General features: G+C 38.2%; 1 protein-coding gene across 1 annotated transcript in view; it reads right to left on the reverse strand.

Annotated features, from left to right (window-relative positions):
- Positions 1-23,638, reverse strand: part of YES1 (YES proto-oncogene 1, Src family tyrosine kinase) — a 52,935-nt gene that overhangs the window by 8,093 nt on the left and 21,204 nt on the right. Inside the window, exons 2-7 of the mRNA XM_074899122.1 lie at positions 10,535-10,807; positions 5,331-5,430; positions 4,105-4,203; positions 967-1,070; positions 620-769; positions 260-415 (exon numbers count right to left, since the gene is read on the reverse strand). Of these exons, the coding sequence (XP_074755223.1) occupies positions 260-415; positions 620-769; positions 967-1,070; positions 4,105-4,203; positions 5,331-5,430; positions 10,535-10,799 (874 nt within the window). The 5' untranslated portion in view covers positions 10,800-10,807. The remainder of the gene's footprint in view (positions 1-259; positions 416-619; positions 770-966; positions 1,071-4,104; positions 4,204-5,330; positions 5,431-10,534; positions 10,808-23,638) is intronic.

Below are 23,638 nucleotides of genomic sequence, written 5' to 3' on the forward strand. Positions count from 1 at the left end.
GTAGATTTTATTCTCTCCTACAATACCAAAGAGATTTTCTGCTGAAACTTGGTTTTGTTTGGTTTTGCTTCCGTTTTGTTAGATAACAGTCATAATTCAGAACTTTACCGAGTACTATATTTACCTTTATGTGACTGATCGTAATTAGTACTTTTCAATTGTTTATCAGATTATCTTTTCAGATCCCAATACTGATTTACTTAAAATACTATTGAAACATTCACATGAACAACTGAGAGGTGTCACATTAAGCTCTTACCCATCCATACTTCACCAAAACATCCTTGGCCCAATTTAACTTCCAGCCTCAAAGACTCTCTAGGAATTTCCCAGGCATCTTTTGCCAGTCCCTGTGTTTGTGGTTTCACAGTGGGACACACAGTTGTTAGCTTATGACACAGCCCATCAGCATGTTCTGGAAAATGGAAAAAATAAGCTTTGTTGTTAAGCAGGGGTAAGACTGTAACAATAGTAACACCCTATAATGTTAATAAAAAGATTTACTGTCTGTTGAAATAAAAAAAAAAATATTGTGAAATTTAAAAATTGGCTACATACACAGTTTTTCTTCCTCATGATAGGCACAAGGTAGCATTAGGACACTAGAACTTGGGCTTACCTCTGTAGTGTTTCACCAACTTCTGCAGCGATTCAAATTGTGCTCTGGTTGTGATATAGTATCCACCATTGTCAAGTTTTCTGATTTTGTAGTGTTTCACATTATCACCTCTGACCTCATCCCAGTCACGTATGGAAAGGGAATAAGCACCTAGGAAACAAGTCATACTTGTTTTTTCACCAAAAATTTAAAAACATATTTAACGTATCTCCCCCACTGCCATTATACACATATATGTGGGCACACAGGTAAAATGTGATAGACTCATTATGTCCACCCTGGCAGGGCAGGGGGGGAGTGGGGGGCAAGAAGGGAATGAGAGAAGAGATATGCATAAATATACATACCTTTAGTGGTTTCACTCTCTCTTACTAAGAAAATACCACGCTGGTTCCCAGGATTTAAGAGTAGCCTTTCTGCATCCTTCCTGCCCATCTTACCAAAGTACCACCTAGAAAATGTTAAAGGAAATATGTGTAAGTAAAAGCTTCCCGTGCTTTGGTAATCCTATAAATACAAGATTTAGAAATCTCAAGCACTGACTGGTCTACTAATATCCCAAAGCAGTTATAGATCAACAAAAGCAATGACATCCATATAATCAAAAGATTAAGATGACCTATTTCTATAGGACTCTTGTTTCTATTGTTTGCAAAATACATGTAAAGAGGCCTCTATCCACAAATACTATGTTTTTCTGATGATTTAACAACAGACATCAACAGGACTTAATATTTCAAGTAACACCCTCCTTCTGGTTAAGAAGATCACAGTTCAAGCTGAATCAGATGACACACTGGTGGCACACTCAAAACACTGCAGCAGCTGAAACTACCTTCTCTGAGAAGTTTTGGCTGTATGTTAGAAAACAGTATTTAATGAAGAGTGGTATGCATAAATATAATTGGATTACAGGTTCATACAGGTTGAAAGGGGCCCTTGGGAGGTCTCTGGTCCTGCCTCCTGCTGCAAGCAGGGTCAGCTATGAGATCAGACCTAGTTGCTCAGGGCATTGTCCACTCCAGTCTTGAAAACCTTGAAGAATGGACCCTGTACAGCCAACCTGGGCAAGCTGTGCCCCTGTCTGGCTGTCTTCAGGATAAAAAGGTTTCTTATAGTCCAGCTGGAACCAATCCTGTTTCAACTTCTATTGCCTCCCGTCCTTCTCTACCTCAGTAGAGAAAGCACTTTTTTCTACTGATCATTTAGAAACAACCCTACGGTAGGTATTTACTTCCGAGTAACACTCCATCTTTGTTGCATCATTCTGATACTGAAAAGTCTGCACATGTTTTAAAACACTTGCGTTTTCTCTTGCCTTAAGTTCTTTCACAAAAGGAATTTCTTCTTTTATGCTCCCACATGTCCCTGATGAACTGCCTGTAACACAGCTGTGTCTTGAGACAGTGATAATTTTAAGGTCTATCTCCCAGTGAATCCTCATACTTCACAATAACACTTATTTCTAACTACGTTTTATTTTGATTGTGTGCCTCAGAAGTCAAAGTGATGCAAAGTGTAAATTTAAAACATTTTAATTTGGCACTGTCACAGCATCAAGCAAATCTGTCTTCATGAGTGTCGGGAGAAGAAAAGTAGTATTGGAAACTGCTGCAAAACAATGGTTTTGTGGATGAAACATTTTGCGGGGGAAAAAAGTAGGTAAGGAAGGATCATTCTGTTGGCCTGTGAACAGAATGGCTTGTGCAATCACTTAGGAATTTGAAACTTATTCTTTTTATTGTATTTGCAGTTTGACTGTTTTAAGCAGAAGTGCAGAGTTAGAATTGGATATGAGTGTACATACACCTGAGACAATCTGGATGTAACCCATAATCTTACTGACACAAACATGAACCCTAGCTAATTACTTCACATGAAAATGCCTCTTCCCCAGACTACAACAATTTACAAACTATATTCTAAAGTGCTATTTTATTTCATTACTTATAGGGTTTACTTGTTCTTTTTGTGAGCATTAAACATTTATATTACGGTATCATTCAAAAGGCACATGGACAATATGGATCTCATCACAAGTAGTCTGTGATATAAATACATTCAGGCTTAGTAAAGACCACCTAAAAAAAATCCTAGCACCCTGGGGCTGTGTATTGCTTTTGCACTTGTAACTCCAATGGCAATCACAACACAGAACCCATAAATGTTATCAAAGCCCAGGACTAACAAATGAACTTTAAAGCAAATGAACTCTACTCCAAATGTTGTGGCAATATTTAATAAAATTAGCACTAGTTCTTTAAAAGTCAGTTTAGAAAAGCTTCCTCACTTGTCACCCCTCACTCTCACCTCCAGTCATCACATAAACCTATGACAAATCCTTGTTTTGCCAGTCTTTCAGAGCAATACTTTCTTTGCAGAAACACTGCATTCTTTGTTTGCCAAGATCTATTGTTTCCATTTTACCACCACTGCAGCTGTAAAGACAATATGCTTTTATTGCATAGGTTAAAAAAATAAACCAAACACCTCAACTTCTTTCACAAGATCCGAAATCAATAATTTTAAAAGCTGCTGAAATTCAAGGGCATTAAATAACAGTGCTATTAAAAAGTGATTGCATCAAAGACGCAAAGAGCCAGGTGAGAGCAGCAGCAACATGCTAAAGTCTCAGCTTGAGATTCAGGAAACATCTTGGAATTTGGGCACTTTTCCCAGAAGTGCAGTAGCAAACACAGAAGTGCGCAGATCGCAGATCATGTATTGGGGAATTGCATATTGGCAGTACCACGCCTGTATATTGAAGCAAGAGCTGTGGAGCTTTACGTTTCTAGTACAAGAAATACAATTAATCCCTTGGAACAAGTATAACCTGAAACTGTACTGCAACTCACAGTTCCCACATTAACTTTATGTGATTCTGTAAGCACTCTGGGATCTTTGTTTGTAAATAAATGTAGGAAGTACTGGTACCCAAAGCAATACAGTTTTCCCAGTTCATAGTAGTCCTTAGTGTGCCTAACAATTTTGTCACCAAAAAGTGGTTATAGATTAATAGATTAGCAATAACTGTCCACATAAATTGTTTTTTTTAAATGTAAGATTAGGTGCTACCAAGGATATAGCTGATCTTGAATTACAGTTTGGCAAGCAAAAATAAGGATAAAAACCTAGAATTGATGGTGTGTGAACTCTTTAATTAAAAACCATAATTTTTTGCTTTATATGAAACAATACATGTCACTCAATTCTTATCTTCATTGTCACATTCTCCCATCCTTTTTCCTTTAGCCCTACATAGAGCAAGCAGGCATAAATCATTTTCATGAGTGTCCATCCACCTCACACTTACTAGTAATTATACCTTTGACATCATACAAGTATCATTGCTATCCTTTAATTAGCAGCATTATCCTACTTTACCCTTAAATGTTACATATACTGAATTAAAGGCATAGTATCCCCACAGGGCACAAAATGTAGAATAGATAATAAGAACAGATTGACAGGATAGGATGACTTACTCTTCTGCTTGAATGGAGTCTGCAGGAGCTACGTAATTGCTTGGGATGTAGCCTGTTTTTCCCGTAGCAATGGATCTTGCTTCCCACCAGTCTCCTTCCCTGCAATGAAACATCAGTTACCTCTTCTACATATAAACAATACATCATTCCGTAGCACCTATAACATCCTCACATATGAAAAGCTGATTAAATTTAGGTAATGTGTTATTTTAACTACGAAGGCATCTGAAATAAGTTTGTGCTGCACCTAAATATATTTTTCATTTCATTGTAAGCAACACAAGTGCCTCTTAGGGGAACTGCATTTTAAAGATTTGGGTTTTGGTCTTTTTTCAAATGTAAAAGGAATTGATTATCAGTATATGCAAAATGCAAAGCTACAACAAAATGTTTTATGGCAGAGATGTGTAAATAAACTTCCCAGTTCTCTGGTCTTCACCTGCCTCTCCCAGATCATACTGCTTGTATGATGACAGTTGAGCAATAAAAGAAGCAGGAAGTCAGCTAATAAAATCAGAGAACTGGACAAACGAAAACTGTTAATGTATGAATTAGAACTATTACTGCAGCCAAAAGCTGCATGTAAAGAGATCTCCAAGATGAACAAATGATTTCCTTATAAACTACACTTCTAGAAATCAGGCTCTAATACCATAATGCTGTTGCAACTGAACTAGAGTATCAAACTACTCAAACTATCCGAGCATGGATTTACTGTGGGGGCCAGCTAGATGCATTTCCACAGCGACATGTCCCCGCTACAGGCAGTGCACTTGCCTCCTGCATTTGCAGTGCAGAGCTGCTGGCTGCACCCACCTTCCCCTGAGATATGGAAACCTGTCAAGAGAGAACCTGCAAGGTGCAGAGCCTGGAATGGGACAGTATGTATCTTCACCCCTGCTGCCCCGAAGCAGGTAGCTGTGCCTTGCTGGAGCAGGGAGTGGAAGGATGCCACCCAACAACTGCAGAGGAAAGGCTTGGGGCTGCCCCAGTCACTACAGTTCTACATTTGCACCCAAACCCTGACCTCAGTGTGAAGGCTGTCATTTTACCAGTATCAATATTTTAATGACATGTTTATTGAATGTTGCATGCATTTAAAAAAAAAAAAAAAAAAAAAATCAATCTACTCTTCACTGAAATAGGACACACACATTTCAAGAAGAGCTGAGGATCTATTTATTCCCAACAACAACCAAGTGAAGTCTGTGAATGAGAACACTTACGTGTTATTTATTATCTGGAACCGTTCACCTTTCTTAAATGAAAGGTCATCTGTAGTTCTAGCTTCATAATCATATAAGGCCACAAATACTGTTACACCACCTTAGGAAAAAGTAAAAAAAACACAGGATATAGCAGTAATGTTGCAACACTTGATTTAAGGACTTGTCTGTGAAACAAGTCATCAATTTTGATTTGGAAGCAACTAAACACTCTGGGTTGCATCCCATTTTGGAAGCTGGATCAATAATCAGCTCATTTTTTAAAACAGAGGGAAGTCTATAAACAGACACCCTAAAAATATGCTTCCACACCACAAAAGGCAGCTAGAAACATCACTGGAAGTACATTAATAATTAGAGCACTTATATACAGAATCCTGCATGACCCATCAGCAGTAAGGAAAGCTAGCTTCTTTATTAAGCTAGCTTATTGTTAAGAAATGCAATTCTAGAAGATCCTACAACATCACAACAGTGAACCATCAGCCACTAATTTTTTACAAAAAACTAATTTTTTAAAAATCAGTTTACTGTTGAACTTAGCTGTAAATAACTGATGTGTTCCCAGCTTTCTGAGGTTACACATCAAGATCTGCTCAAGGAATTGAACCAGAAATAGAAGTATTCTGTTGGGCCATTTCTCTGTTTTAGGACTAATGATTTTTTTAATTCCATCAAGACTCCCCATCAGTGAAGCAGATCCTTGCTGAGGATGATCCATCAGTGCATTACTCCTAAGAACAAGGACTGAGATACATCACAGGACGAGCAGTTGCACTCCACCAACCCTAAGGAATTTGCTTCCACATCCCACTTCTGGCACAGGGCATGTTGTTGAACATGTCCCACCAACAGGATACATGTGAGGGAGGCTCCTATACTTATGGCAGGAAAACTTTACCTACGCTTTCTCACAATTAGCATGACAGCGATCTTAAAGGAAGAATACATAAACAGGTATTTTTTACACCTAATATTCTTTGCAGTGTACACTTTCTGACATAAGAGCTCCTAATCACTTAAATATTTTCATTTGATTTAGAGTCATCCTGTGATTACAGTCTCTCAGCAGGCCTCAGCTGGAAATGAATTTACAGTTCCTCTAGGAAAAACAGAACAAAAAATCCCCACAGGAGGTCAGAGTAATTGAAGGTTTTTTTTTTTTTAAAGTGTGATGTGTCAACTGAAAATTAATTAGAATATTCCCTAGAAGTTAACAGTTCCTAATCTAAGTTAAAAATCAACACAGTTCTACCAATTTTTGCCTGCGTTACTATGTTACTGCATTATTTTGATAAACTGCTACATGGAACAAGAAGATGGTGGGAATACATATCACATTCACACAAAAAGAAACCAAATGTTATGGAAATAAACCATCTCCAGAGAATTCTTTAGCAGATGAAGAAAATCAATACTCTCAAGTCACAGTATCACAAAAGTTTTTAAATGCAGATGAAGAAATTGGGAGACTCCAAGAACTTCGAAACAAACCGTACAACATCTAGAAAGATACTAACATGGGAACAAGAGAGCTTAATTCCTCTAGACAGTGTAGCACTAGTCAAAGTAATGGATTCAAATGTAAACCATGCAATAAGAGAATTATCAGTAATTATTAATATTGTGTACTCTTAATTATTTTTGAAGAATTGGAAAAGCTAACATATAATTCTTGGAAAGTTTTGATTTCAATGCTTCAGCCACAATAAACCCCCCTTTGTATTCTCACTTACAAGTGTTATTTATTTCATAGTAAAGAATAATAAAATCCTTAAGGAGAACAGCATCAGCACAGAATGTTTTAAACAAACAGATACTGCTCAAATGATTTTTGAAGTCTCTTGCGGTTGTTTTCTTTGTGAATCACTGCAAGGTGATCTAATTTAGCTATTCAAGCTATTTGTGGTCATAACATTTCCCTTATAGGTTATCCTTCCATTAGGTCAGTATTCCCATCCTCTAATCTAGGACTGGTTTTGGAGAGAAGACTTTACTTTCTTGTTCAGCACAAGGCTTAGAGAGCACTAGTGCTTACACAGCTTCACGGCAGCGAAGAACAGCTGTCCATTTTTCTGTTTTGATTTTCAGTAATGTTTCATAAAATCAAAGTATCTGATGATGGAGAATCTGCAATACAGGAGCAGTGAGACCAACTGAGACTTCTCTTTTTCTGATCTAGAGGAATAAAAGTTGGCTCAACTCTTTTCAGCCTCACTACAGGCCACGATGACAACCATATCATCCTCTTGTCAGACATCACTGATGGACTGGATAAGTACTACTGACACCTATGTCCTGTTTGACAAGCCCATCTATTCTTCTCTCTTGTGAAACAAAGGGCCACAGAATGCGATACAGTGTTTTATTCATCACAAATACAAAAAGCTTACAGCCAGATGAAGTTTATCATCTTACCCATTCACAAAACCAACAAATTTTGATTGATCTGAAAATTGGTACTGAATGTACCGAAGAATTATTGGTGCAATTTTTTTCATTTATTTATTTTTAAAGTGTGCTTGTTTGTAGATGGGCTGGTTTTACAAAATGAGGAAGAACAATTACATATTTGGTACTATTTCACCTGATCACAAAACGATGGGAGTGTTCACCCAAATCAGCCTTCCTGCTGATAACTGAATTCACACTGGTGCAATATTAGACTATCTTTTAATGAGAAATCTCTTCTGTTGACTCTGGTCCAGGATTCTGCTTAACTACCAGCAGGAACAGGGACAGGCAAGAGAACATTCTGGTCTCTGCAGTAAACGATTTGTGGTACCTGGCAGGGGGCTACATCTTTGATGTCTGGTAATACCCAGGAGTGCTTGCATGCACTGCTGGAGATTCCCATGTGAACAAAGAACCAGATCTAGTAAGAAGAAATACACAAAGGTTCTTGGAGAGATAAAGCACTATAAACTTTCCTCAGTGAAGCTCATGAAGAATAAAAAGAAATGCTGCCCTTATTTAATTTCTGCATATGTTCATCCAAAACAGGGATTCAGTGCTGGCTCAAAAATTTTCAGACAGGATAGATGCTCATTTTAATTATTCATTGTTTAATAAATTCCCCAAAAGGGAATATGAGGTGATCATAACCTGACAATTCATATTTGGTTTTCTGAATTGCTTAATGTCGAGGCCACAGTGGGTTTCCATGGATCTCAGATTTCTTGTCTTTAAAAGTTTTTAAATGCTACTGTAAGGAAGAAAACATTTAAGCGCTATAATTGTGTTAACATTAGAGGTTTGTGGAAAAACTAAAAATAGACTAATAAGGAATTATTTACCATTGTCATGGTTTGAGCTCAGAGGAAAAATGAGCACCATATAGCCGCTCACTCCCTCCTTTCCCCACAGTGCTGAGAAGGAGAAAATAAGGCAAAAGGCTCAGTGGTTTGAGCTCAGGGGGAAAGTTAGCACCATGCAGCCACTCACTCCCCCTTTCCCCCCCCAGCTCTGGAAAGAAGAAAGTAAAGCAAATGGCTCATGAGATAAGGACAGGGAGGGATGATTCATTCATTATGGTCATGGGAAAAGACAGACTTGTTGGGGGAATCAGAAAAAGAACGTAAATTTAATACAGACAGTAACAATAACACCACTTAACAGAGTAGGACCATAAGAAGCATTACCACATCTTGGAAACACGTTCCTCCATCCCTCCCTTCTTCCTGGGCTCAGCTTTGCTCTCGATATCTCTACCTCCTTCCCACCAATGACACAGAGAGGCAGGGAATGGAGAGTATGGTCAGTCCTGCTGCTTCTTCCACCTCAGCAAGGAGGCCACAACTTCTGGCATTCCTCCCCTGTTCCACAACAGTACCCGTCTCACAGGACACAGTCCTCCAAAAACTGTCCCGGACATGAATCACCCCCACAGGTGTGTGGGTCACCCGTGCGTGTTGCAATCCTCCCAGTGCTGAACTGAATAACAGCGGGGGCTTCTTCCCATGGGGTCCCAGCCTTCTTCAGGTGCAGTCACCTGGGTTGGCATGGGGCCTATCACAGACCTCAGGCTGGCACTGACATCTCATCATGGGATACAGGGGGTCTCTACTCCGGTGCACCTCCTCCCCCTTTCTCCTCCTTTCTTCCACTGACCTTGGTGTTCACAGAGATGTTCTCCTTGCAACTTCTCCTCACAACTCCAACTCCTCCCCCCAGGCTTCCCTTCTGAAATATGTTTCTGCAGAGGTGCAGCGAATTGACTTGGCCTTGGTGCAAAGGCGGGTCTGACTTAGAGCTGGGGGAGCTTCAAGAAGCTTCTCACAAGGGGCCACTGCTGTAGCCGCCACCCCTGCTACCAAAACCCCCCGCCACTAACTCAGACCAGGACACTGTATTTTGTGAAGTGTCTGTGCAAAGCTTCTAGAATAAATTACTCTTTCCTTTCTCTCAAAAAATAATAAAATTACAGCTTTCCCTCTCAAAAATATCCAGCAAAACTAAGTGAACTACTGAGATGTTTATAACATCAAATGTGCATATTGCTTTAAAAATGTTGTATCTTCAGAGACTTTGTATCTCAGTCAAGAAGGTCTCCACACCTTGTAAATTCTATTTTTACATTTTTGACTTTAGTTTTAATATGACCACCACCAACAAGAATTCTGCTCTTTCATTTCACACACACAATGTTCATATAGTAAAGTACACAGACTATACTGGATATCCTTTTTAGCTTTATAAATGAACAGATTCAACCCTGCATTAATATAAGTAACTTACAGCTAATCAACTAAGTCTGAAAAATCAGTTTACAATACCAGTTTCCTGAATTTGAAGTGTTTTGCATTTTGCACCTCTCTCCAAAAGTTTAAAGCCATTATCCCATGTGCATCCATCCCTTCAGCAGCTTAGAACTTCTAACACAACTCTATCGACTATTCCCAATTCTGCCTTCAGTAAGCCTAAAATTTCTCTGTGCTGTGATCCTAACACCCCTCTCTCAAAACAAAAGCTAAAACACCCAACTCCCAAGCCCCAGACACTAGTGAATATGGACTGAATTATTATCTGAGCAGTAAAGATACTGAAAGTCAGAAATCCCTAAAAAGCAATTTATTTCAAATTTGCAATTCATTTCTGTGTGGCAAGGGGTCACAGTATTTTTTGGAATATGACTGTCAAGCTTTAATAATAATAATATTAATAACAACAATAATAATAGCAGCATCATTTTATGTAACACTCACCCGTTAAAGTACTAGGATATGGACTTGGCACAGCTGAAAATGAAGATGATGCTCCTCCAAAAGGGGTCATTCCTGAGGGCCCTCCAAAAGGAGTCATGGAATGACTATTAAAATTAACTGCTGATCCCTTTACTGACGGTGACTGTGTTGCTTGGCTGGAGTCTGATCCATAATGGCTGACGTGGGAAATAACAGGTTCTGGAGTATTATCAGTTCTGTATTTCATGGCTGGACCTTTATCTTCTTTGCTTTTAATGCACCCCATTGTTGATTCTGTGAGAATGAGAGGAAAAAATATATTTATCTCTATGTTGCATCTTTTCATAGTTAACACAGAAGATTCCCAACAAGTTACTGAAAATGCTTATTTATTAATGGTTAAAAAAACCAAAAACAACCCCAAGCAATTGCTCCCATGTGCAGTTTATAAACTCTGTTCTGGAATAAAATCTAAATCATTCCCAGGCTAGAGAGGACAAAATTGTTTTCCTTTACAACACCACATACTAACAGCACATTTGGATTATTCTTCATCCCAGTTCCCTGGTGGACTGTAAATGGTAAAAAAGAAAAAAAAAAGGGGGGGGGAGTCAGGCAACAGACAAGGAAGACTTCCATAGTTGGGTGAAAGGGGAAACAGAGATGACAAATCCTGAGTCAATCATATGAAGCAAATCCAAAGCAATTATATTAAGAAAAAGAGTGAGGCATTCCTGCTTTCTTTTTTAAGCACCTGTGCAACAAGGTCCTGACCTGTTGGTGGTATTACGACTAGTATCTTTAAAGATATAGAGAAGTTTTCATCCACTGCTAGCCCCCAAAATACAACTCACAAATTTTGGATGTTCATGGCCACAGGATAGGGTTAAGCTCTAGACTCTACCTAGAATTAGAAAAAAATTTAGAAGAGTAATTGCAGCATCCATAGTGGTTTAGAAACTGAACTGTGCCTGGACAGGTGACAATTTATAGCCCTGATGGCCCAAGATTGCCACCAGCTCCCACCATGGGCAGACTGTACCAGAGCTGTTTACTAGGGGAATACCTATTACCTGCTGATGGAAGCAGAGAGAAAATGTGTCACCAACAATTAAAATGACTGTTTCTTAAGAAGTCACCATCTGCCATTTATCAAGTAGTGACAACTGGTAACAGTCGTTTTCTGGCTTACCTCTGCTGGAAATCAGGAAGAAAACAGGAGTCTCTATTAGACACAGCACTAGTCTAGCATGAAAATTCTTATATTCCTTGGTGGGGTGGAAAAGTTTAAAATCTACTTTAACTTCAAAAGTAGAATCCTCCACAAAAATAGGAAATCAATTGCTCCACATTCTCTAATGAATCAGTTAAAAAAACCCCAAACTAGCAGCAGTGGGAAAGCATTAAAAATACTTCTTTTGATAACTACAACAGTTTCATGGACTCTTAACAAACAGAGTCTACTTTTTTTCTTTTCAATTCTCTCTTGCCTTTCTAACTACTAAACACAGAAATATGGAATAAAGTAAATCTTACTAAACAAATACTGCCTTAATACAGTCACTTAGAGAAATTAACTTCTTCTGTATAACTAACCATTGCAATATTAAAGATGCCATAATTTCCTCAAGAGCAGTGAATCAGAGTTCCTGGAAAGGTCTATAACCAGTGAAACACCATATGAAATTTACTGCTCATAAAGATTAAAAATATTCACCCTGTCAATTCAGCTCCTAATGCTGTAATGTACTACAATTACTGGTGCAGAAACAAGCAGCAATGAAGTCAAATAACTGCATTTCTACAACTCTCATCTGAGAGTTTTTACACACAATAATGAATCTTCACAAAAGCACACCCCATCCTTTTTTTACTTCTGATCTTATTATTGCCAATTTACTAATTGTGCACAAATGCTAATAGAGCAAGGCTCAAATACATGCATGAAGAATGTAATGTGCCTAAATACCTTACAAAAGATGTTTGACAATCTACAGTAGAAAAGCCAGTTATTAATTATAGAAGTCAAACACATCTTTTTAATTTCTCTACCACTGCAGATAGACACTGCCATTTGAACTACTTTTTTTGGCCACGTGGCTGCCTACTGGGAATTCTTGCCTTATTCTGAGGAGTATTTCTCCTATTCTCTTTAAAAAACTGCAGTTGAAGTTTTCTACTAGCACTGAAAAAAAGTCCAATCATCCTTGCAAAAATGTCTTTGCTAATAGCACTGATTCCTTGCCTTTGGCTGAAAGTTAAGCATCACACAATTCAGAAGTCCAGCACACTACTTGTCTTAAAAAACTACATTAAAGGGGAAATGTATGGACATTTGTGTGATTAAGTGTCCATCAGAAATATTTTTCCTCCCTTCTGGCATTTGATTGACTGGTAATAGGCTCATAAGACTTAAAGATTTAAAAAAAAAAAAAAAAAAAAAGAGATAGAAAATAATTTCCCAAGTCTGGTAAAACTGCTGGATTCTGCCCACAGTATTGCTGATTTGACCAAATGGCCAGTCACAAGGCTACCCCATACTGCAGCTGTAACTGCTGGCACCCATGTGTGCTCACTCACTTGAACTGTGGCTAGCAGCAAGAAGTTACCATTGGCACACTTGTGTGTTGCAAAGAAAATCCCTTACTGAAGACCTGAATTCATTCTAGAGAAATGGAGTCAGTTTATCCTTTGCCTCTCCCCTCCTCAGCCACTTCACTGTTAAAGTAATCTTCTTTCAGGGGTTAAAGAGATTAACAACAGAGATTAAATCAGCACTTCAAAGAGAAAGACATTCAAAAACAAGCAGACAAAAATTTTAAAACTCTGCTTTTATAACTGCATACCCACAAAACAAAATTAAGGAAGCAAACTCCTTAGCTTTTAAAAGTCAAAAACATAGGTGGAAATTACTATAAAATCCTGTGTATGCATTTATGATGAGGAATTAGAGGAATGGAGAGAAGATAACATAAACAAAGAGTGAGCAGTACAGAGGGAAAAATGATTGCCCACCCTATGGGGGGAAACCCCAACGACTTATTCCTGTTTAGTCTTGTAATAAATTACTGGATAAAGAAAAAAAAAAATCCCTAAGCAGCTGGTATGCAATGCTGGATTTGATTATTCTGGTACTGCATTTGTTATCAAAAATGTGTGTAACTGAAATAACTTTACAACTATTTTTATCACCCTTTGTCTGACCAGCAAAATATATTAAGGAACACATTTCTGTCATAAGATTCATGGCGCTCTTTCTGAAGCACTGAACTCTTTTTAGAAACAGATACACATGAGAAGTTTCTGTTTGCTATGTAGCTCTATTCAAAGAAATGCTGACCAAGGCATGTCATTCACAAGTCACTGATTTCTCATTAGTTAAATCATTATTTTAGACCAGACCGATGTCTGAAGCAAACTACTTGAGTAACTTCAGCAGCCTGTTTCTTCTTGGAAACAAATACTCTCCCCTGTTGGTTCTGATCAGTGTGCCCACATGTTTGGTGGGGGGAGTTAGGAGTCAGCTTACTTGAGGTCTATCAAGAAACCATGTTCAGAAAGGCATGGACTAAAAGCAAAGATGTTTTGATCTGCTTTCTAGATGAAAACAATCCTATGTTAGAATGTTTTCAAGAAGAAACAGAAGCTAAAATGATTACTGGAAGGACAGCTGAAGGTTAGCAGGATGCCCACAAAAGAATCAATAGAAGTAAGAGTACTCCAGGAAGTAGTCATCAAATGAGATTTTAGTGACATCTAATTTGACTTGGGCTTTTTGGAGAAGTCATACAAAGGGCAAAAGTTCATTGTTGTTCAATACTCTACAAATACCTCAGAGAATGACAGAGGACCCTTAATAACCCTTCCACCAAACAGAGCTCCAAGTAAGTCAATGCTGCCCTCTTACCTTCCCAACTTCATTTTATAGCAGAGTGCCAGATCATGAGGAAAGCTTTGTTCAACAACTGAAAAACGTGGTCAGTGAAGTCTTTGTGGGTTGGTTTTTTTTCCTTTCTTTTCAGAAGGATGACCTACCAGCCCAAGAAAAACGAGTTTTTCCTCAAGAGCCATCATGTCCAAGGATACTGACAAACACTTCCCTCCAGTGTCTGCAGCACTGTCCATCCAACCTGGAGAGGTGGGTGTCACAAGGGAACTACTCGTTCATCCAACACATCTTCAGTCTTTATAGTTGATAGTTACAGAAGTTATCTATTTATTGGTTCCTTGGGACATAAGGTTCCTGGGAGTGCTTCAAGAAAGGTCTCCTACTGGCATGAAGGAAGATTTTTGTTGAAAGAGGTGGTTTTAACTCAGGTGGATAAGCTGACAATCTTGCAATTAGCTGCCTCAGAGCAAAGCAGACTGCAAATACCTCTAAATAATGTATTCATTTCCCCCCATACTCTACCCATTGGCATCAAGATTTTGAAGGTTAGATGTTTGCCTCTGAAACCCCAAAGACCAAAGTCTGGCAAAGCCTCACATTTGTTTCATTTGCTGTAACGGATTTGATAACAAAACCCATTTGCTAGGAAGAAAAATTAGGAGTTTCCTCTTGGGGCCAGCTGGAGGTATTCTTCTGATCTTACAGCACGTCCCCACATGCCTTCTGGAAACTTCATCATGACGTAAGGTGAGGAACGACAGTCACATGTAGCCGTTCCAACCTGCCACAAAGGGAAAGATGGTCTAGCGAGCTGTTCTCTTTTCAACCTCTAGACTAAATTGGATACTGTAACTGTGCAAAAACTAAATGCAAGAGGCAAGGCAAAAGAAAATCACTAAGGGGAAGGGTGGATTGCAATGCTTCTTTTTTCCATTCTTTTTTATTACTGAAATTGTTCATACAGCCAAAAAGAACACAGAAGTAATCTTTCACTATGAAGAGTCAAGTTAGAAGAAAAGCAAATCAAATCTCTTTCCAGAAGGATAAAGCAAGATTGCAAATATCTTCCTGCCTAAAAACAAATTAAAAAAACCCCTTAAAACACAATTCCCCCCATGCTATATAACAAAGAATTTTATTAGCAATTTGTGACCCTCAAATGAAGAGACTAAAAAAACCCCTGAAGATTTCCACTGTTATTCTACCTTCACTTCTCAGTGGTAGCAAAAAAAAAAAAGCCAAACCCTCAATAAAAGAAGCGCCTTCCCTTCTCAAATGTGAAAAAAAGTCTTACAAAAAGGTTCTCAACTTTCAACTAAACTCATGATTTAAAGCTATTAAAATTTCATGCAATGACGAAGACAGGATATTCTGCGGAAAGTTCACTAATGGATCCATTAGCTGACAGCTGACTATTTGCTCAAACAAGTGCAGAGCTGACTCCGTATGTCGCCACAGACATGCAACCTACACTGGCTTTTCATACACTAGGCAAACAACGCAAAGCATCCACCAAACAGCTGGTGGTATCAAAAACTCATTTATTAGAAGTGACACAGACTGAAAGAACCAAAGATAACCAGAAAAGAGGCTAACAACCCCTTTGGCCAATACTATAACATCAAACTAATTCAGTCCATCTGCTGATGGACAAACCATCAGTCACTGCTTTGGTATGAAAATATGGGTGGGCTTTCTTGTCTACAAAACAACCTACTATGTTTGTAAAAGAAAATAAACTAAAAAACTGCCCTTTGTTCTTTACAGAATATATGCCATTTAAAAAAAAAATATGCAGTTTTTATCACAGGATATAATTTATCTTTTATGAGCTGTCATTAATTGCAAAGTTTGCTTATTTTACCATGAACTATCCATGACATTTTGAAGAATGATGTTCTACTGGATTCAGTTTTATAATTAGCAATAATATTAGCGTAAGAAGACTTTAGAGAGTCTGTATCATTATCCACTTAAAGTGCAATTGACATGACCTTGTAATTAATGAACCAATTAAGAGGCAAAAAGTGAAGATAAAGGAAGAAGCACAAAAAAAAAAGACACTGAAGCAAGGATGTAGGTTACTAGAATTTCAGTGTTTACCACACATCTTTGCAGTGTTACCCAGAAAAATAACTATAAAACAGCACTATTAGACCTTAGGTTGCCCATACACTAGAAATATAAAACTAAAGAAACATCCTCTTTATCACTGACTAATGCAATCTGAAATTTTTGATCCTAATGTTTCTACAGATCAAATAATGCTTTTATCATGACTACATAAAGGTATTCAAGGAAAAATTGGGGCTGCTGTGGTAATGCTTTTGATCTCATAGAAGCAGAACAAACCCCAGATTGTTTGCTAATAAAGCTACAGCTAGCAAACCCAGTGTAGCAAACAGAGGGCTCTGTACAAAGAAAGAAAAAACACTAAGTATAAAATTGCTTTTTTAGTTGGACATTTTGTATTTCAGAGTTAAAAGGTGTTAGAAATACTACATATTTCTGTTCTTGTTCATGTTTTTTACATGAATCAGAATTTCAAATTTGCGTTAAATTAATGATTGAGACTGATCCTTCTACTGGAAGAGCTGTCTGACAAGATCACTACAACAACTGTGCTCTGAAAGAACACCAGATCTCAAAACAGAACCTGGAAAATTGGGATAAACAGGAACGGCATAAAAAAAGAGTAAGGTCCTTTAGTCCTTCATGTCCTTCTACGATTTCTTGACTTTTTTTTTTTTTTTTTTTTTAATGGAAGACACGGAGTTTGATGGATGTCTGCATCCGTTGTGGTTTGAATGGCTTAGACATGGGAAATTTGCTCAGATGCATCAGACTTTGGACATCATACCTATTAAGGAGACTGAGAGACTGATTTCCCAGACAATGGCTCCTCTCTTGAAGATACACCTGCTGCCTTTGTTGGAACTAACAGGAAGAAGATGGAGCTGCCCCAGCAGGCAGTACAGTCCTCACACCAATCCACACCAGACCCTACCATGTGACTGCAAGGTCCCACTGGATGTCAGTCTACAAGTTGAAGAAAAAATAAACTACTGCCATAACAAGTTCTGACAAAAAATGGGAATTAAGGATTAACGGTGAGGTAAAGCCAGGAGAGATGTGAGCACTCTCAGTTTTCCCTCTCAGTCACATCCTCCTTTTATCTGGACTAAACATATAGGACCTCCTCCCACTCACTCTCTATTTGGACAGCTGAATCTGTAGAGGTGGCCTTTCATTTTAAAGACTGGCAATGGAGGCATGAGCATATTGGAGACAATGATCCTGTCATGGATGATGTGTGGCTGGCTCTGCAAAATACACACTCATAAAATTGTGGTTATTTATAATCAGAGTTTTATCTATACTATCTGAGATAATGTAGGTTTACTTTGACCAGATGTATGCAAGCACAGGAAGATGGTTTTTCCAATCAGACTAGTAAGTGAAAGGAACTTCAGGGCAAACTGTCAGGAAAGACCGACTAGAGGTGGAAGAAAGCAAGTCTACTCTAGTTTTAAAGATTATTCTAATCAAAGATGATCTAGTTCAGTATCCTGTGGCCTTTACCTCTAACCGGGAGCTCTTCCTTCACCATGGGCCTGGGAATGGACTCTGACAACAAATAAGGTTGTCTCTTTGTAGAATGAGTAACCAGCAGGCGAGGCCTTGGAAAATGAGAAGAGCAGGTTGAGCACTGACTGTAGCTCAGAAAATCCAAAGTCAGAGACTAAGGACTCAGCTACAGAAGAAAAGTCCTACAGGTATGATCAAGCTTATGAATTTAAACTAATGTTTTGCATTTTAGTGTAAGTATGTCTCTACTTGAATGGTTTTATGCTGCCTGGTTTAAGTCAGAATAATCATACCCAAGAAAACAAAAAGTAACAACGTAGATTTAAACATAGTAACTTTCTGTTCTAGACAAGGCTTCTGAAACCCCACAGGAGATGTGACAGCCAAGACCTGGACTGAATCTTCCAAGTGCGACTGTAGTGGCATGACTTTTAGTCTGATATACCTGAGCAAGGCTTCCTCACTAAAGCTGTTCAAGCTCCTGAAAAAACACCATCATCAGCTTCTTTTTCTTCCAGTTGCCCACACCAGCAATCTCCACTTCAACAGGAAGCTGCCTACCCTGTCCACAAGGCAACGGAAAGCACAACAGAAAGAAAATGCTGGATGGAAAACAAAACAAAACAAAACAAATACCAAACACCCCAAATCCACCTGCAGTAGGCACAGACCCTAGCTGGGGGTACCTGACAGCCAGAGGGAGATGCTTCTAACTTCCAGAGCAAAGCAGAGAAAATATGTCAAATATAAATGTTTAAACTTCATTTTTTAAAAAACTACCAGTTGCTAAATAGAATTTGTATTTTTAAAAAGTTTGTTTTCAGGTTCTATCCTGAATTTTCATTGAAGTCAGCATACTGTTCACATCCAGAAAGAATAAAAAATAATTTGTGTTTTTTACATCCAACAAAAAACCTGCCAACAAACTTCTAAGGCAGATGATGCAAAATGCACAACACTAATGAATTAATTTTCTTTATTCCGGCAGTCGAGATGACAAGGGTGAGTTTAACTAAAATTTCAGAATTTCAAAAGCAATTTTATGTGCCAAAATACATAATACATATACGAGACCATTTTTAAAATTTAGTTACAATGTCTAGCCATACAATTTCAAGCCTTCACCACACAAAGTCATTTTCTCTGACAACAGATGATACCACAGACAAAACAACCAATATACTGTCTAGACAGCATTATGCTCCTCCATTGTCTTGAATGTTTAAGTATACAGTCAAGAAACAAATACATTCAGGTTTTTTTCAGTGTAATAGTTATTTTTATTAATTTGTAAGTAATCATCTTAAAAACTAAAAGTCTGATATATTCAAGAAGTCTGGCCAAAAGATTGTTTCAGATTACAATAAACGCATGTCATATCTTGTCAAAGCTAGCTAGGCCATTTCAGACAGGATTTAGGAACCACTTTATAAATAGAAAGATTTTGTTTTCATTGAATCCTACTCCGAAAACAACAAAAAGTATTCCTGGTATAAATGAACATTTTCATACATTCAGTTTTCAACCATTCCATTTAAGCATATTATTTCAAAAAAAGATGCCTCCAAAAGTTGTTTAAAAAGCAATTTAAAAATATCGTTTACTAAAGGAAATCAACATTTTCTGGGTCTCACAGCAGGAAGCATGTAAACCATCTTCCCAAGGGACATCTGCATTACAGAAAAAGTGAAGTAAAACTTACATGGTAGAAGAACAATTTGCAGCATTTTTGTTCTGAAAAAGTCTATGAAAATTTAAGAAGTAATTTATTTCAAAGTTCAACTATGAACTACATATGAAAAATGGACTACAACGTTTGCAAGCTCCCAAAAATTCAGAGATACTGAAATTCGTATGAATCTATAGTATTCTTCATCTTCTCAGCTGGGCATACAGCTGAAGCAGCAATTACATTTTAAGATGAGAGGGTAATTCACTACCAGCAAGAATCCAGTAGCAATTTCATTTAATCAATTTAGAAATATAAAGGAAAGGAACAGTCACAGGAACTTAAAAGATTAATCCAAAAAAGACCCTGTAATAAATGACTGTTATATCCACCCAAATTATAGCTCAGGAACACTGCTACGGAATCTCATGGAACTTTAAGGCAATTTGGTGTGTATCCTGACACACTGTTTCTTTACAGTTGCACATACCAGCTTTTGTGAAGATGAATTTTCCCAGCTACTGTCTGCCAAATGTCACCCTAAGTTGAAAGTAAATTCCCCCTCATTCTCAATGCTATTTTATCTGAATATAATTGACATGATTAGCTTGTTAACAAAAATCAGTAATTAAAGTATTTAAATCCAATTACTGACAAAACATTGCTGCTCATTTATTCAAGGGCCATATACCCAGATCTCCTTCAGCAATTATCTCTTTTCTGAACAACAGGAATTTCAAGAAGTCAGCTGGAAAATACCAACCTTTTGACTAAAACAAGAAGTATGTATAAACAATTACAACCACACATGTACACTGTTCTTCACGATACAATAGACTGTATTTTCCTTTGTACATAAAAAAGTGAAAAGTACAATTAAATTATAAAGAAATTCAAAATTAAAAAAGAGATTACACCTGCTAAATAACACCCTTATTAAAAGGGAAGAGCTGGATGACATTTTAACTAAACAAGAATTATTACCCTAATAGCTATCATTACTGCTGTTCTATTGCTTTCTACACTGACAGATATAATAGTGTTCACCGGCAAGACGACCAGGAGAAATTACTTTAATTAGCTTGTCAGGCATCTTGCACAATAGAGGCCACAGGGCTGTTCTAAATTCATTTCTCTTTTTACAGTTTTGAGTGAATTTGAGCATGTGCGTACAAAGTGACCAGTTATGGAAAGTTCACCCACACTGGACAAGTGCTAAATTTTAAACACAGTAACCAGTAAAAGTACCTGCCTCATGTCCCATCTGAATTTAATGCCAACATCCAGCCATCAATCTTGTTACACCTTTGCCTTGGAGCCCTACTGCCACAGTTTCTGTTCCCTGTGTAAGTAGATCACAGGTCACTTTAACCCTCCCCTTGCCAAGACCGATGCAGTCCCACTAGACTCCAGTCTAGCAAGTAGCCTTCCAGTTACTCAAATACCTCATTTTTTCTGAGGTCACTCAGTTTTTTTCAGTGCTTCCCATTAAGAGGGATCATCAGGAACAGGAGTTCCAAGTAAGGGGTATTTCTTAATCCTTCTTTCATAGAAATACAAAATAGAAGTAACCTTCAAAGATCATCAAGTTTCAGTCCCCATGGGCAGGGACATCTTCCACTGATTGGGTTGCTCAAAGCCCCATCCAACCTGAACTTGAACACTTTCAATCATAAGGCATCCACAACTTCTCTGGGCAACCTGTCCCAAAGTCTCATCACCTTCATCATAAAAAATGTCTTCCTTATATCTATTGTAAATCTACCCTCTGTCAGTTTAAAACTGTTACCTCTTATCACTATCACTAAACTCCTTGATAAAGACCCCCTCCCCATCTTTTGTGTAAGTTCCTTTTATATATTGAAAGGCCACAATAAGGTCTCCCTGGAGTCCTCTCTCAGCTGAATAACCCCAACTCTCTCAGCCTATTCTCATATGAGAGGTGTTCCAGCCCTCTGATCATTTTTATGGCCCTCCTCTGGACCCACTCCAAAAGGTCCACATCTTTCTTGTACTAGGGGCCCCAGAGCTGGACTCAGCACTCCAGGTGAGGTCTCTCAAGAGCAGAGTAGAGGAGTAGAATCACTTCCCTTGACCTGCTGGCCACCCTTCTTCTGTTGCAGCCTGGGATACAGTTGGCTTTCTGGGATACAAGCAGACATGGCTGGCTCATGTCCAATTTTTCATCCACCAGTATCTCCAAGTCTTTCTCTGTAGGGCTGCTCTCAATTAGCTCCTCCTCCAGTCTGTATTGATACTGGGGATTGCCCTGACCCAGGTGCAGGACCTTGCACTTGACCTTCTTGAACTTCATGATGTTCATATAGGCCCATTTGAGATTTTAGTATCTATTATGGCAGCAGGCACTGTCCCTTAGAATTCTCAGGTCTTTTTCAGTACTGCTCTAGAGAAGAATTTTCCACATCCTGAAAGCACAGTCCACATCCTTCTTGCTAGAAGTACGATAATAATTTTTTTGTATTAAACAGGCATGACTCTCAACTAATCCGGATTACCCCAATCATAGAGTTGTGAGATAAAATTGGGGAAAAAAAAAAAATAAATCTATCACTCATCTGAAAATGGAGACAACAGGACATGGTAAGAGTCTCATCACTGCCCTACCCAAGGCTTCTTACAGTTACCTCCAATACTCTGTTGCCCTGTTCATCATCTACCCTACGAGCACCTGGCACTGTTTCACAACATGCACAGAATTCAGCCATGCAGCAGCTCTACCTTCCAAGCTTGTCTGCTTCTGCAGGAGAAAAACATTTCTGCTGCACCTCAGCAAGCACACTGCAGAAGGAAAGCACCCATGTTCTTCTTGTCTTGGGAGACAAAACTGGCTTATTTGTAGGTTACAGTCACTTGTCCTAGGCCAGGGTTGGCTCCTGCAAAGTAGGTGTATCCTCTGTCTTCAACAGAAAAGTTTGGTTCCAAATGTGGGTATTTCATTAGTGATTTTGTGAGCCCACTACAAAAAAAAAATAAATTCTTAACTCTTTCCTTTCAAAACCAAGGTGTTACTTTCTCCCATGTTCATGTTTCATTTCCCTAAGGAAACAAGATACTCAACTCTTTCCTGCTCCAGACTAGCAATTAGAGTGACATGTACAGGGCATACCAAGCCTGCAATGATGGCATGTAATGGAAAACCACATAGCATTTGCTTACCATTCCTTGTTGGTTTTCCTCTAGACTCATCTTACGCTGATTCTTCCTCTACCACTTCAAACTGTTGAAAGGGCTTTAAACACAGTTCATAAAAGTATTTCTTAAAAAATATGTCAAAGGCAATCTTTTCCCAAGGGTGTCCTTACTTGATGGAGCGAAACAAAGGGGAACCATCTCAGTATTTCCTGTGATGGGAAGGTTTATCAAAATACAGCTCAAAAAAGAGTTGAAGTCTTCAGACATCTTCTAAGGATACATTAAAGATGACATCAGTTTTCTGTTCATCTTTTCAAAAGGTTTTTCCATATTAGGCAATGGGTCTTCCCTCTAATTTAGCATTTTTAGCAGCTCAGATTACTCCCTACCATGAAGACAACACAATCCAAGCATGAACGAGCCAGCAGCATGTAAAACACATCAGTCACTATTCTCTGAAGATGTGCAAAATGAACATAACCAATAACTTTGCTAAGTTAGCCTGTACAGGATACAAAATAAAGAATAGAAAATAGTCTTGACATATTTCATGTAGGTAAATAATGTTAATCTACAGGTACCACCACAGCATAAAGACATCCTTCAATTTTTATCGATAGGTTCAGATAACATTCTTCTAAACAGGTAAGTAAAATGCCTTGGCCATTTTGTGTTCTCGGTCACTGTAGTACCTTGTTTTCAGAGGTACACAACATATAAAGATTCTCTTTAGGCTAAATAACTACTGATTAGTAGCAAATTTTCTTGTACCTAACCAGTAAGCAGAGCTTTCAGCAAAACTTTTTTGACTCTGAAAGTATTGCCA

The sequence above is a fragment of the Athene noctua genome, chromosome 2, assembly GCF_965140245.1.
Source record: "Athene noctua chromosome 2, bAthNoc1.hap1.1, whole genome shotgun sequence".
Classification (NCBI taxonomy): Eukaryota; Metazoa; Chordata; class Aves; order Strigiformes; family Strigidae; genus Athene; species Athene noctua.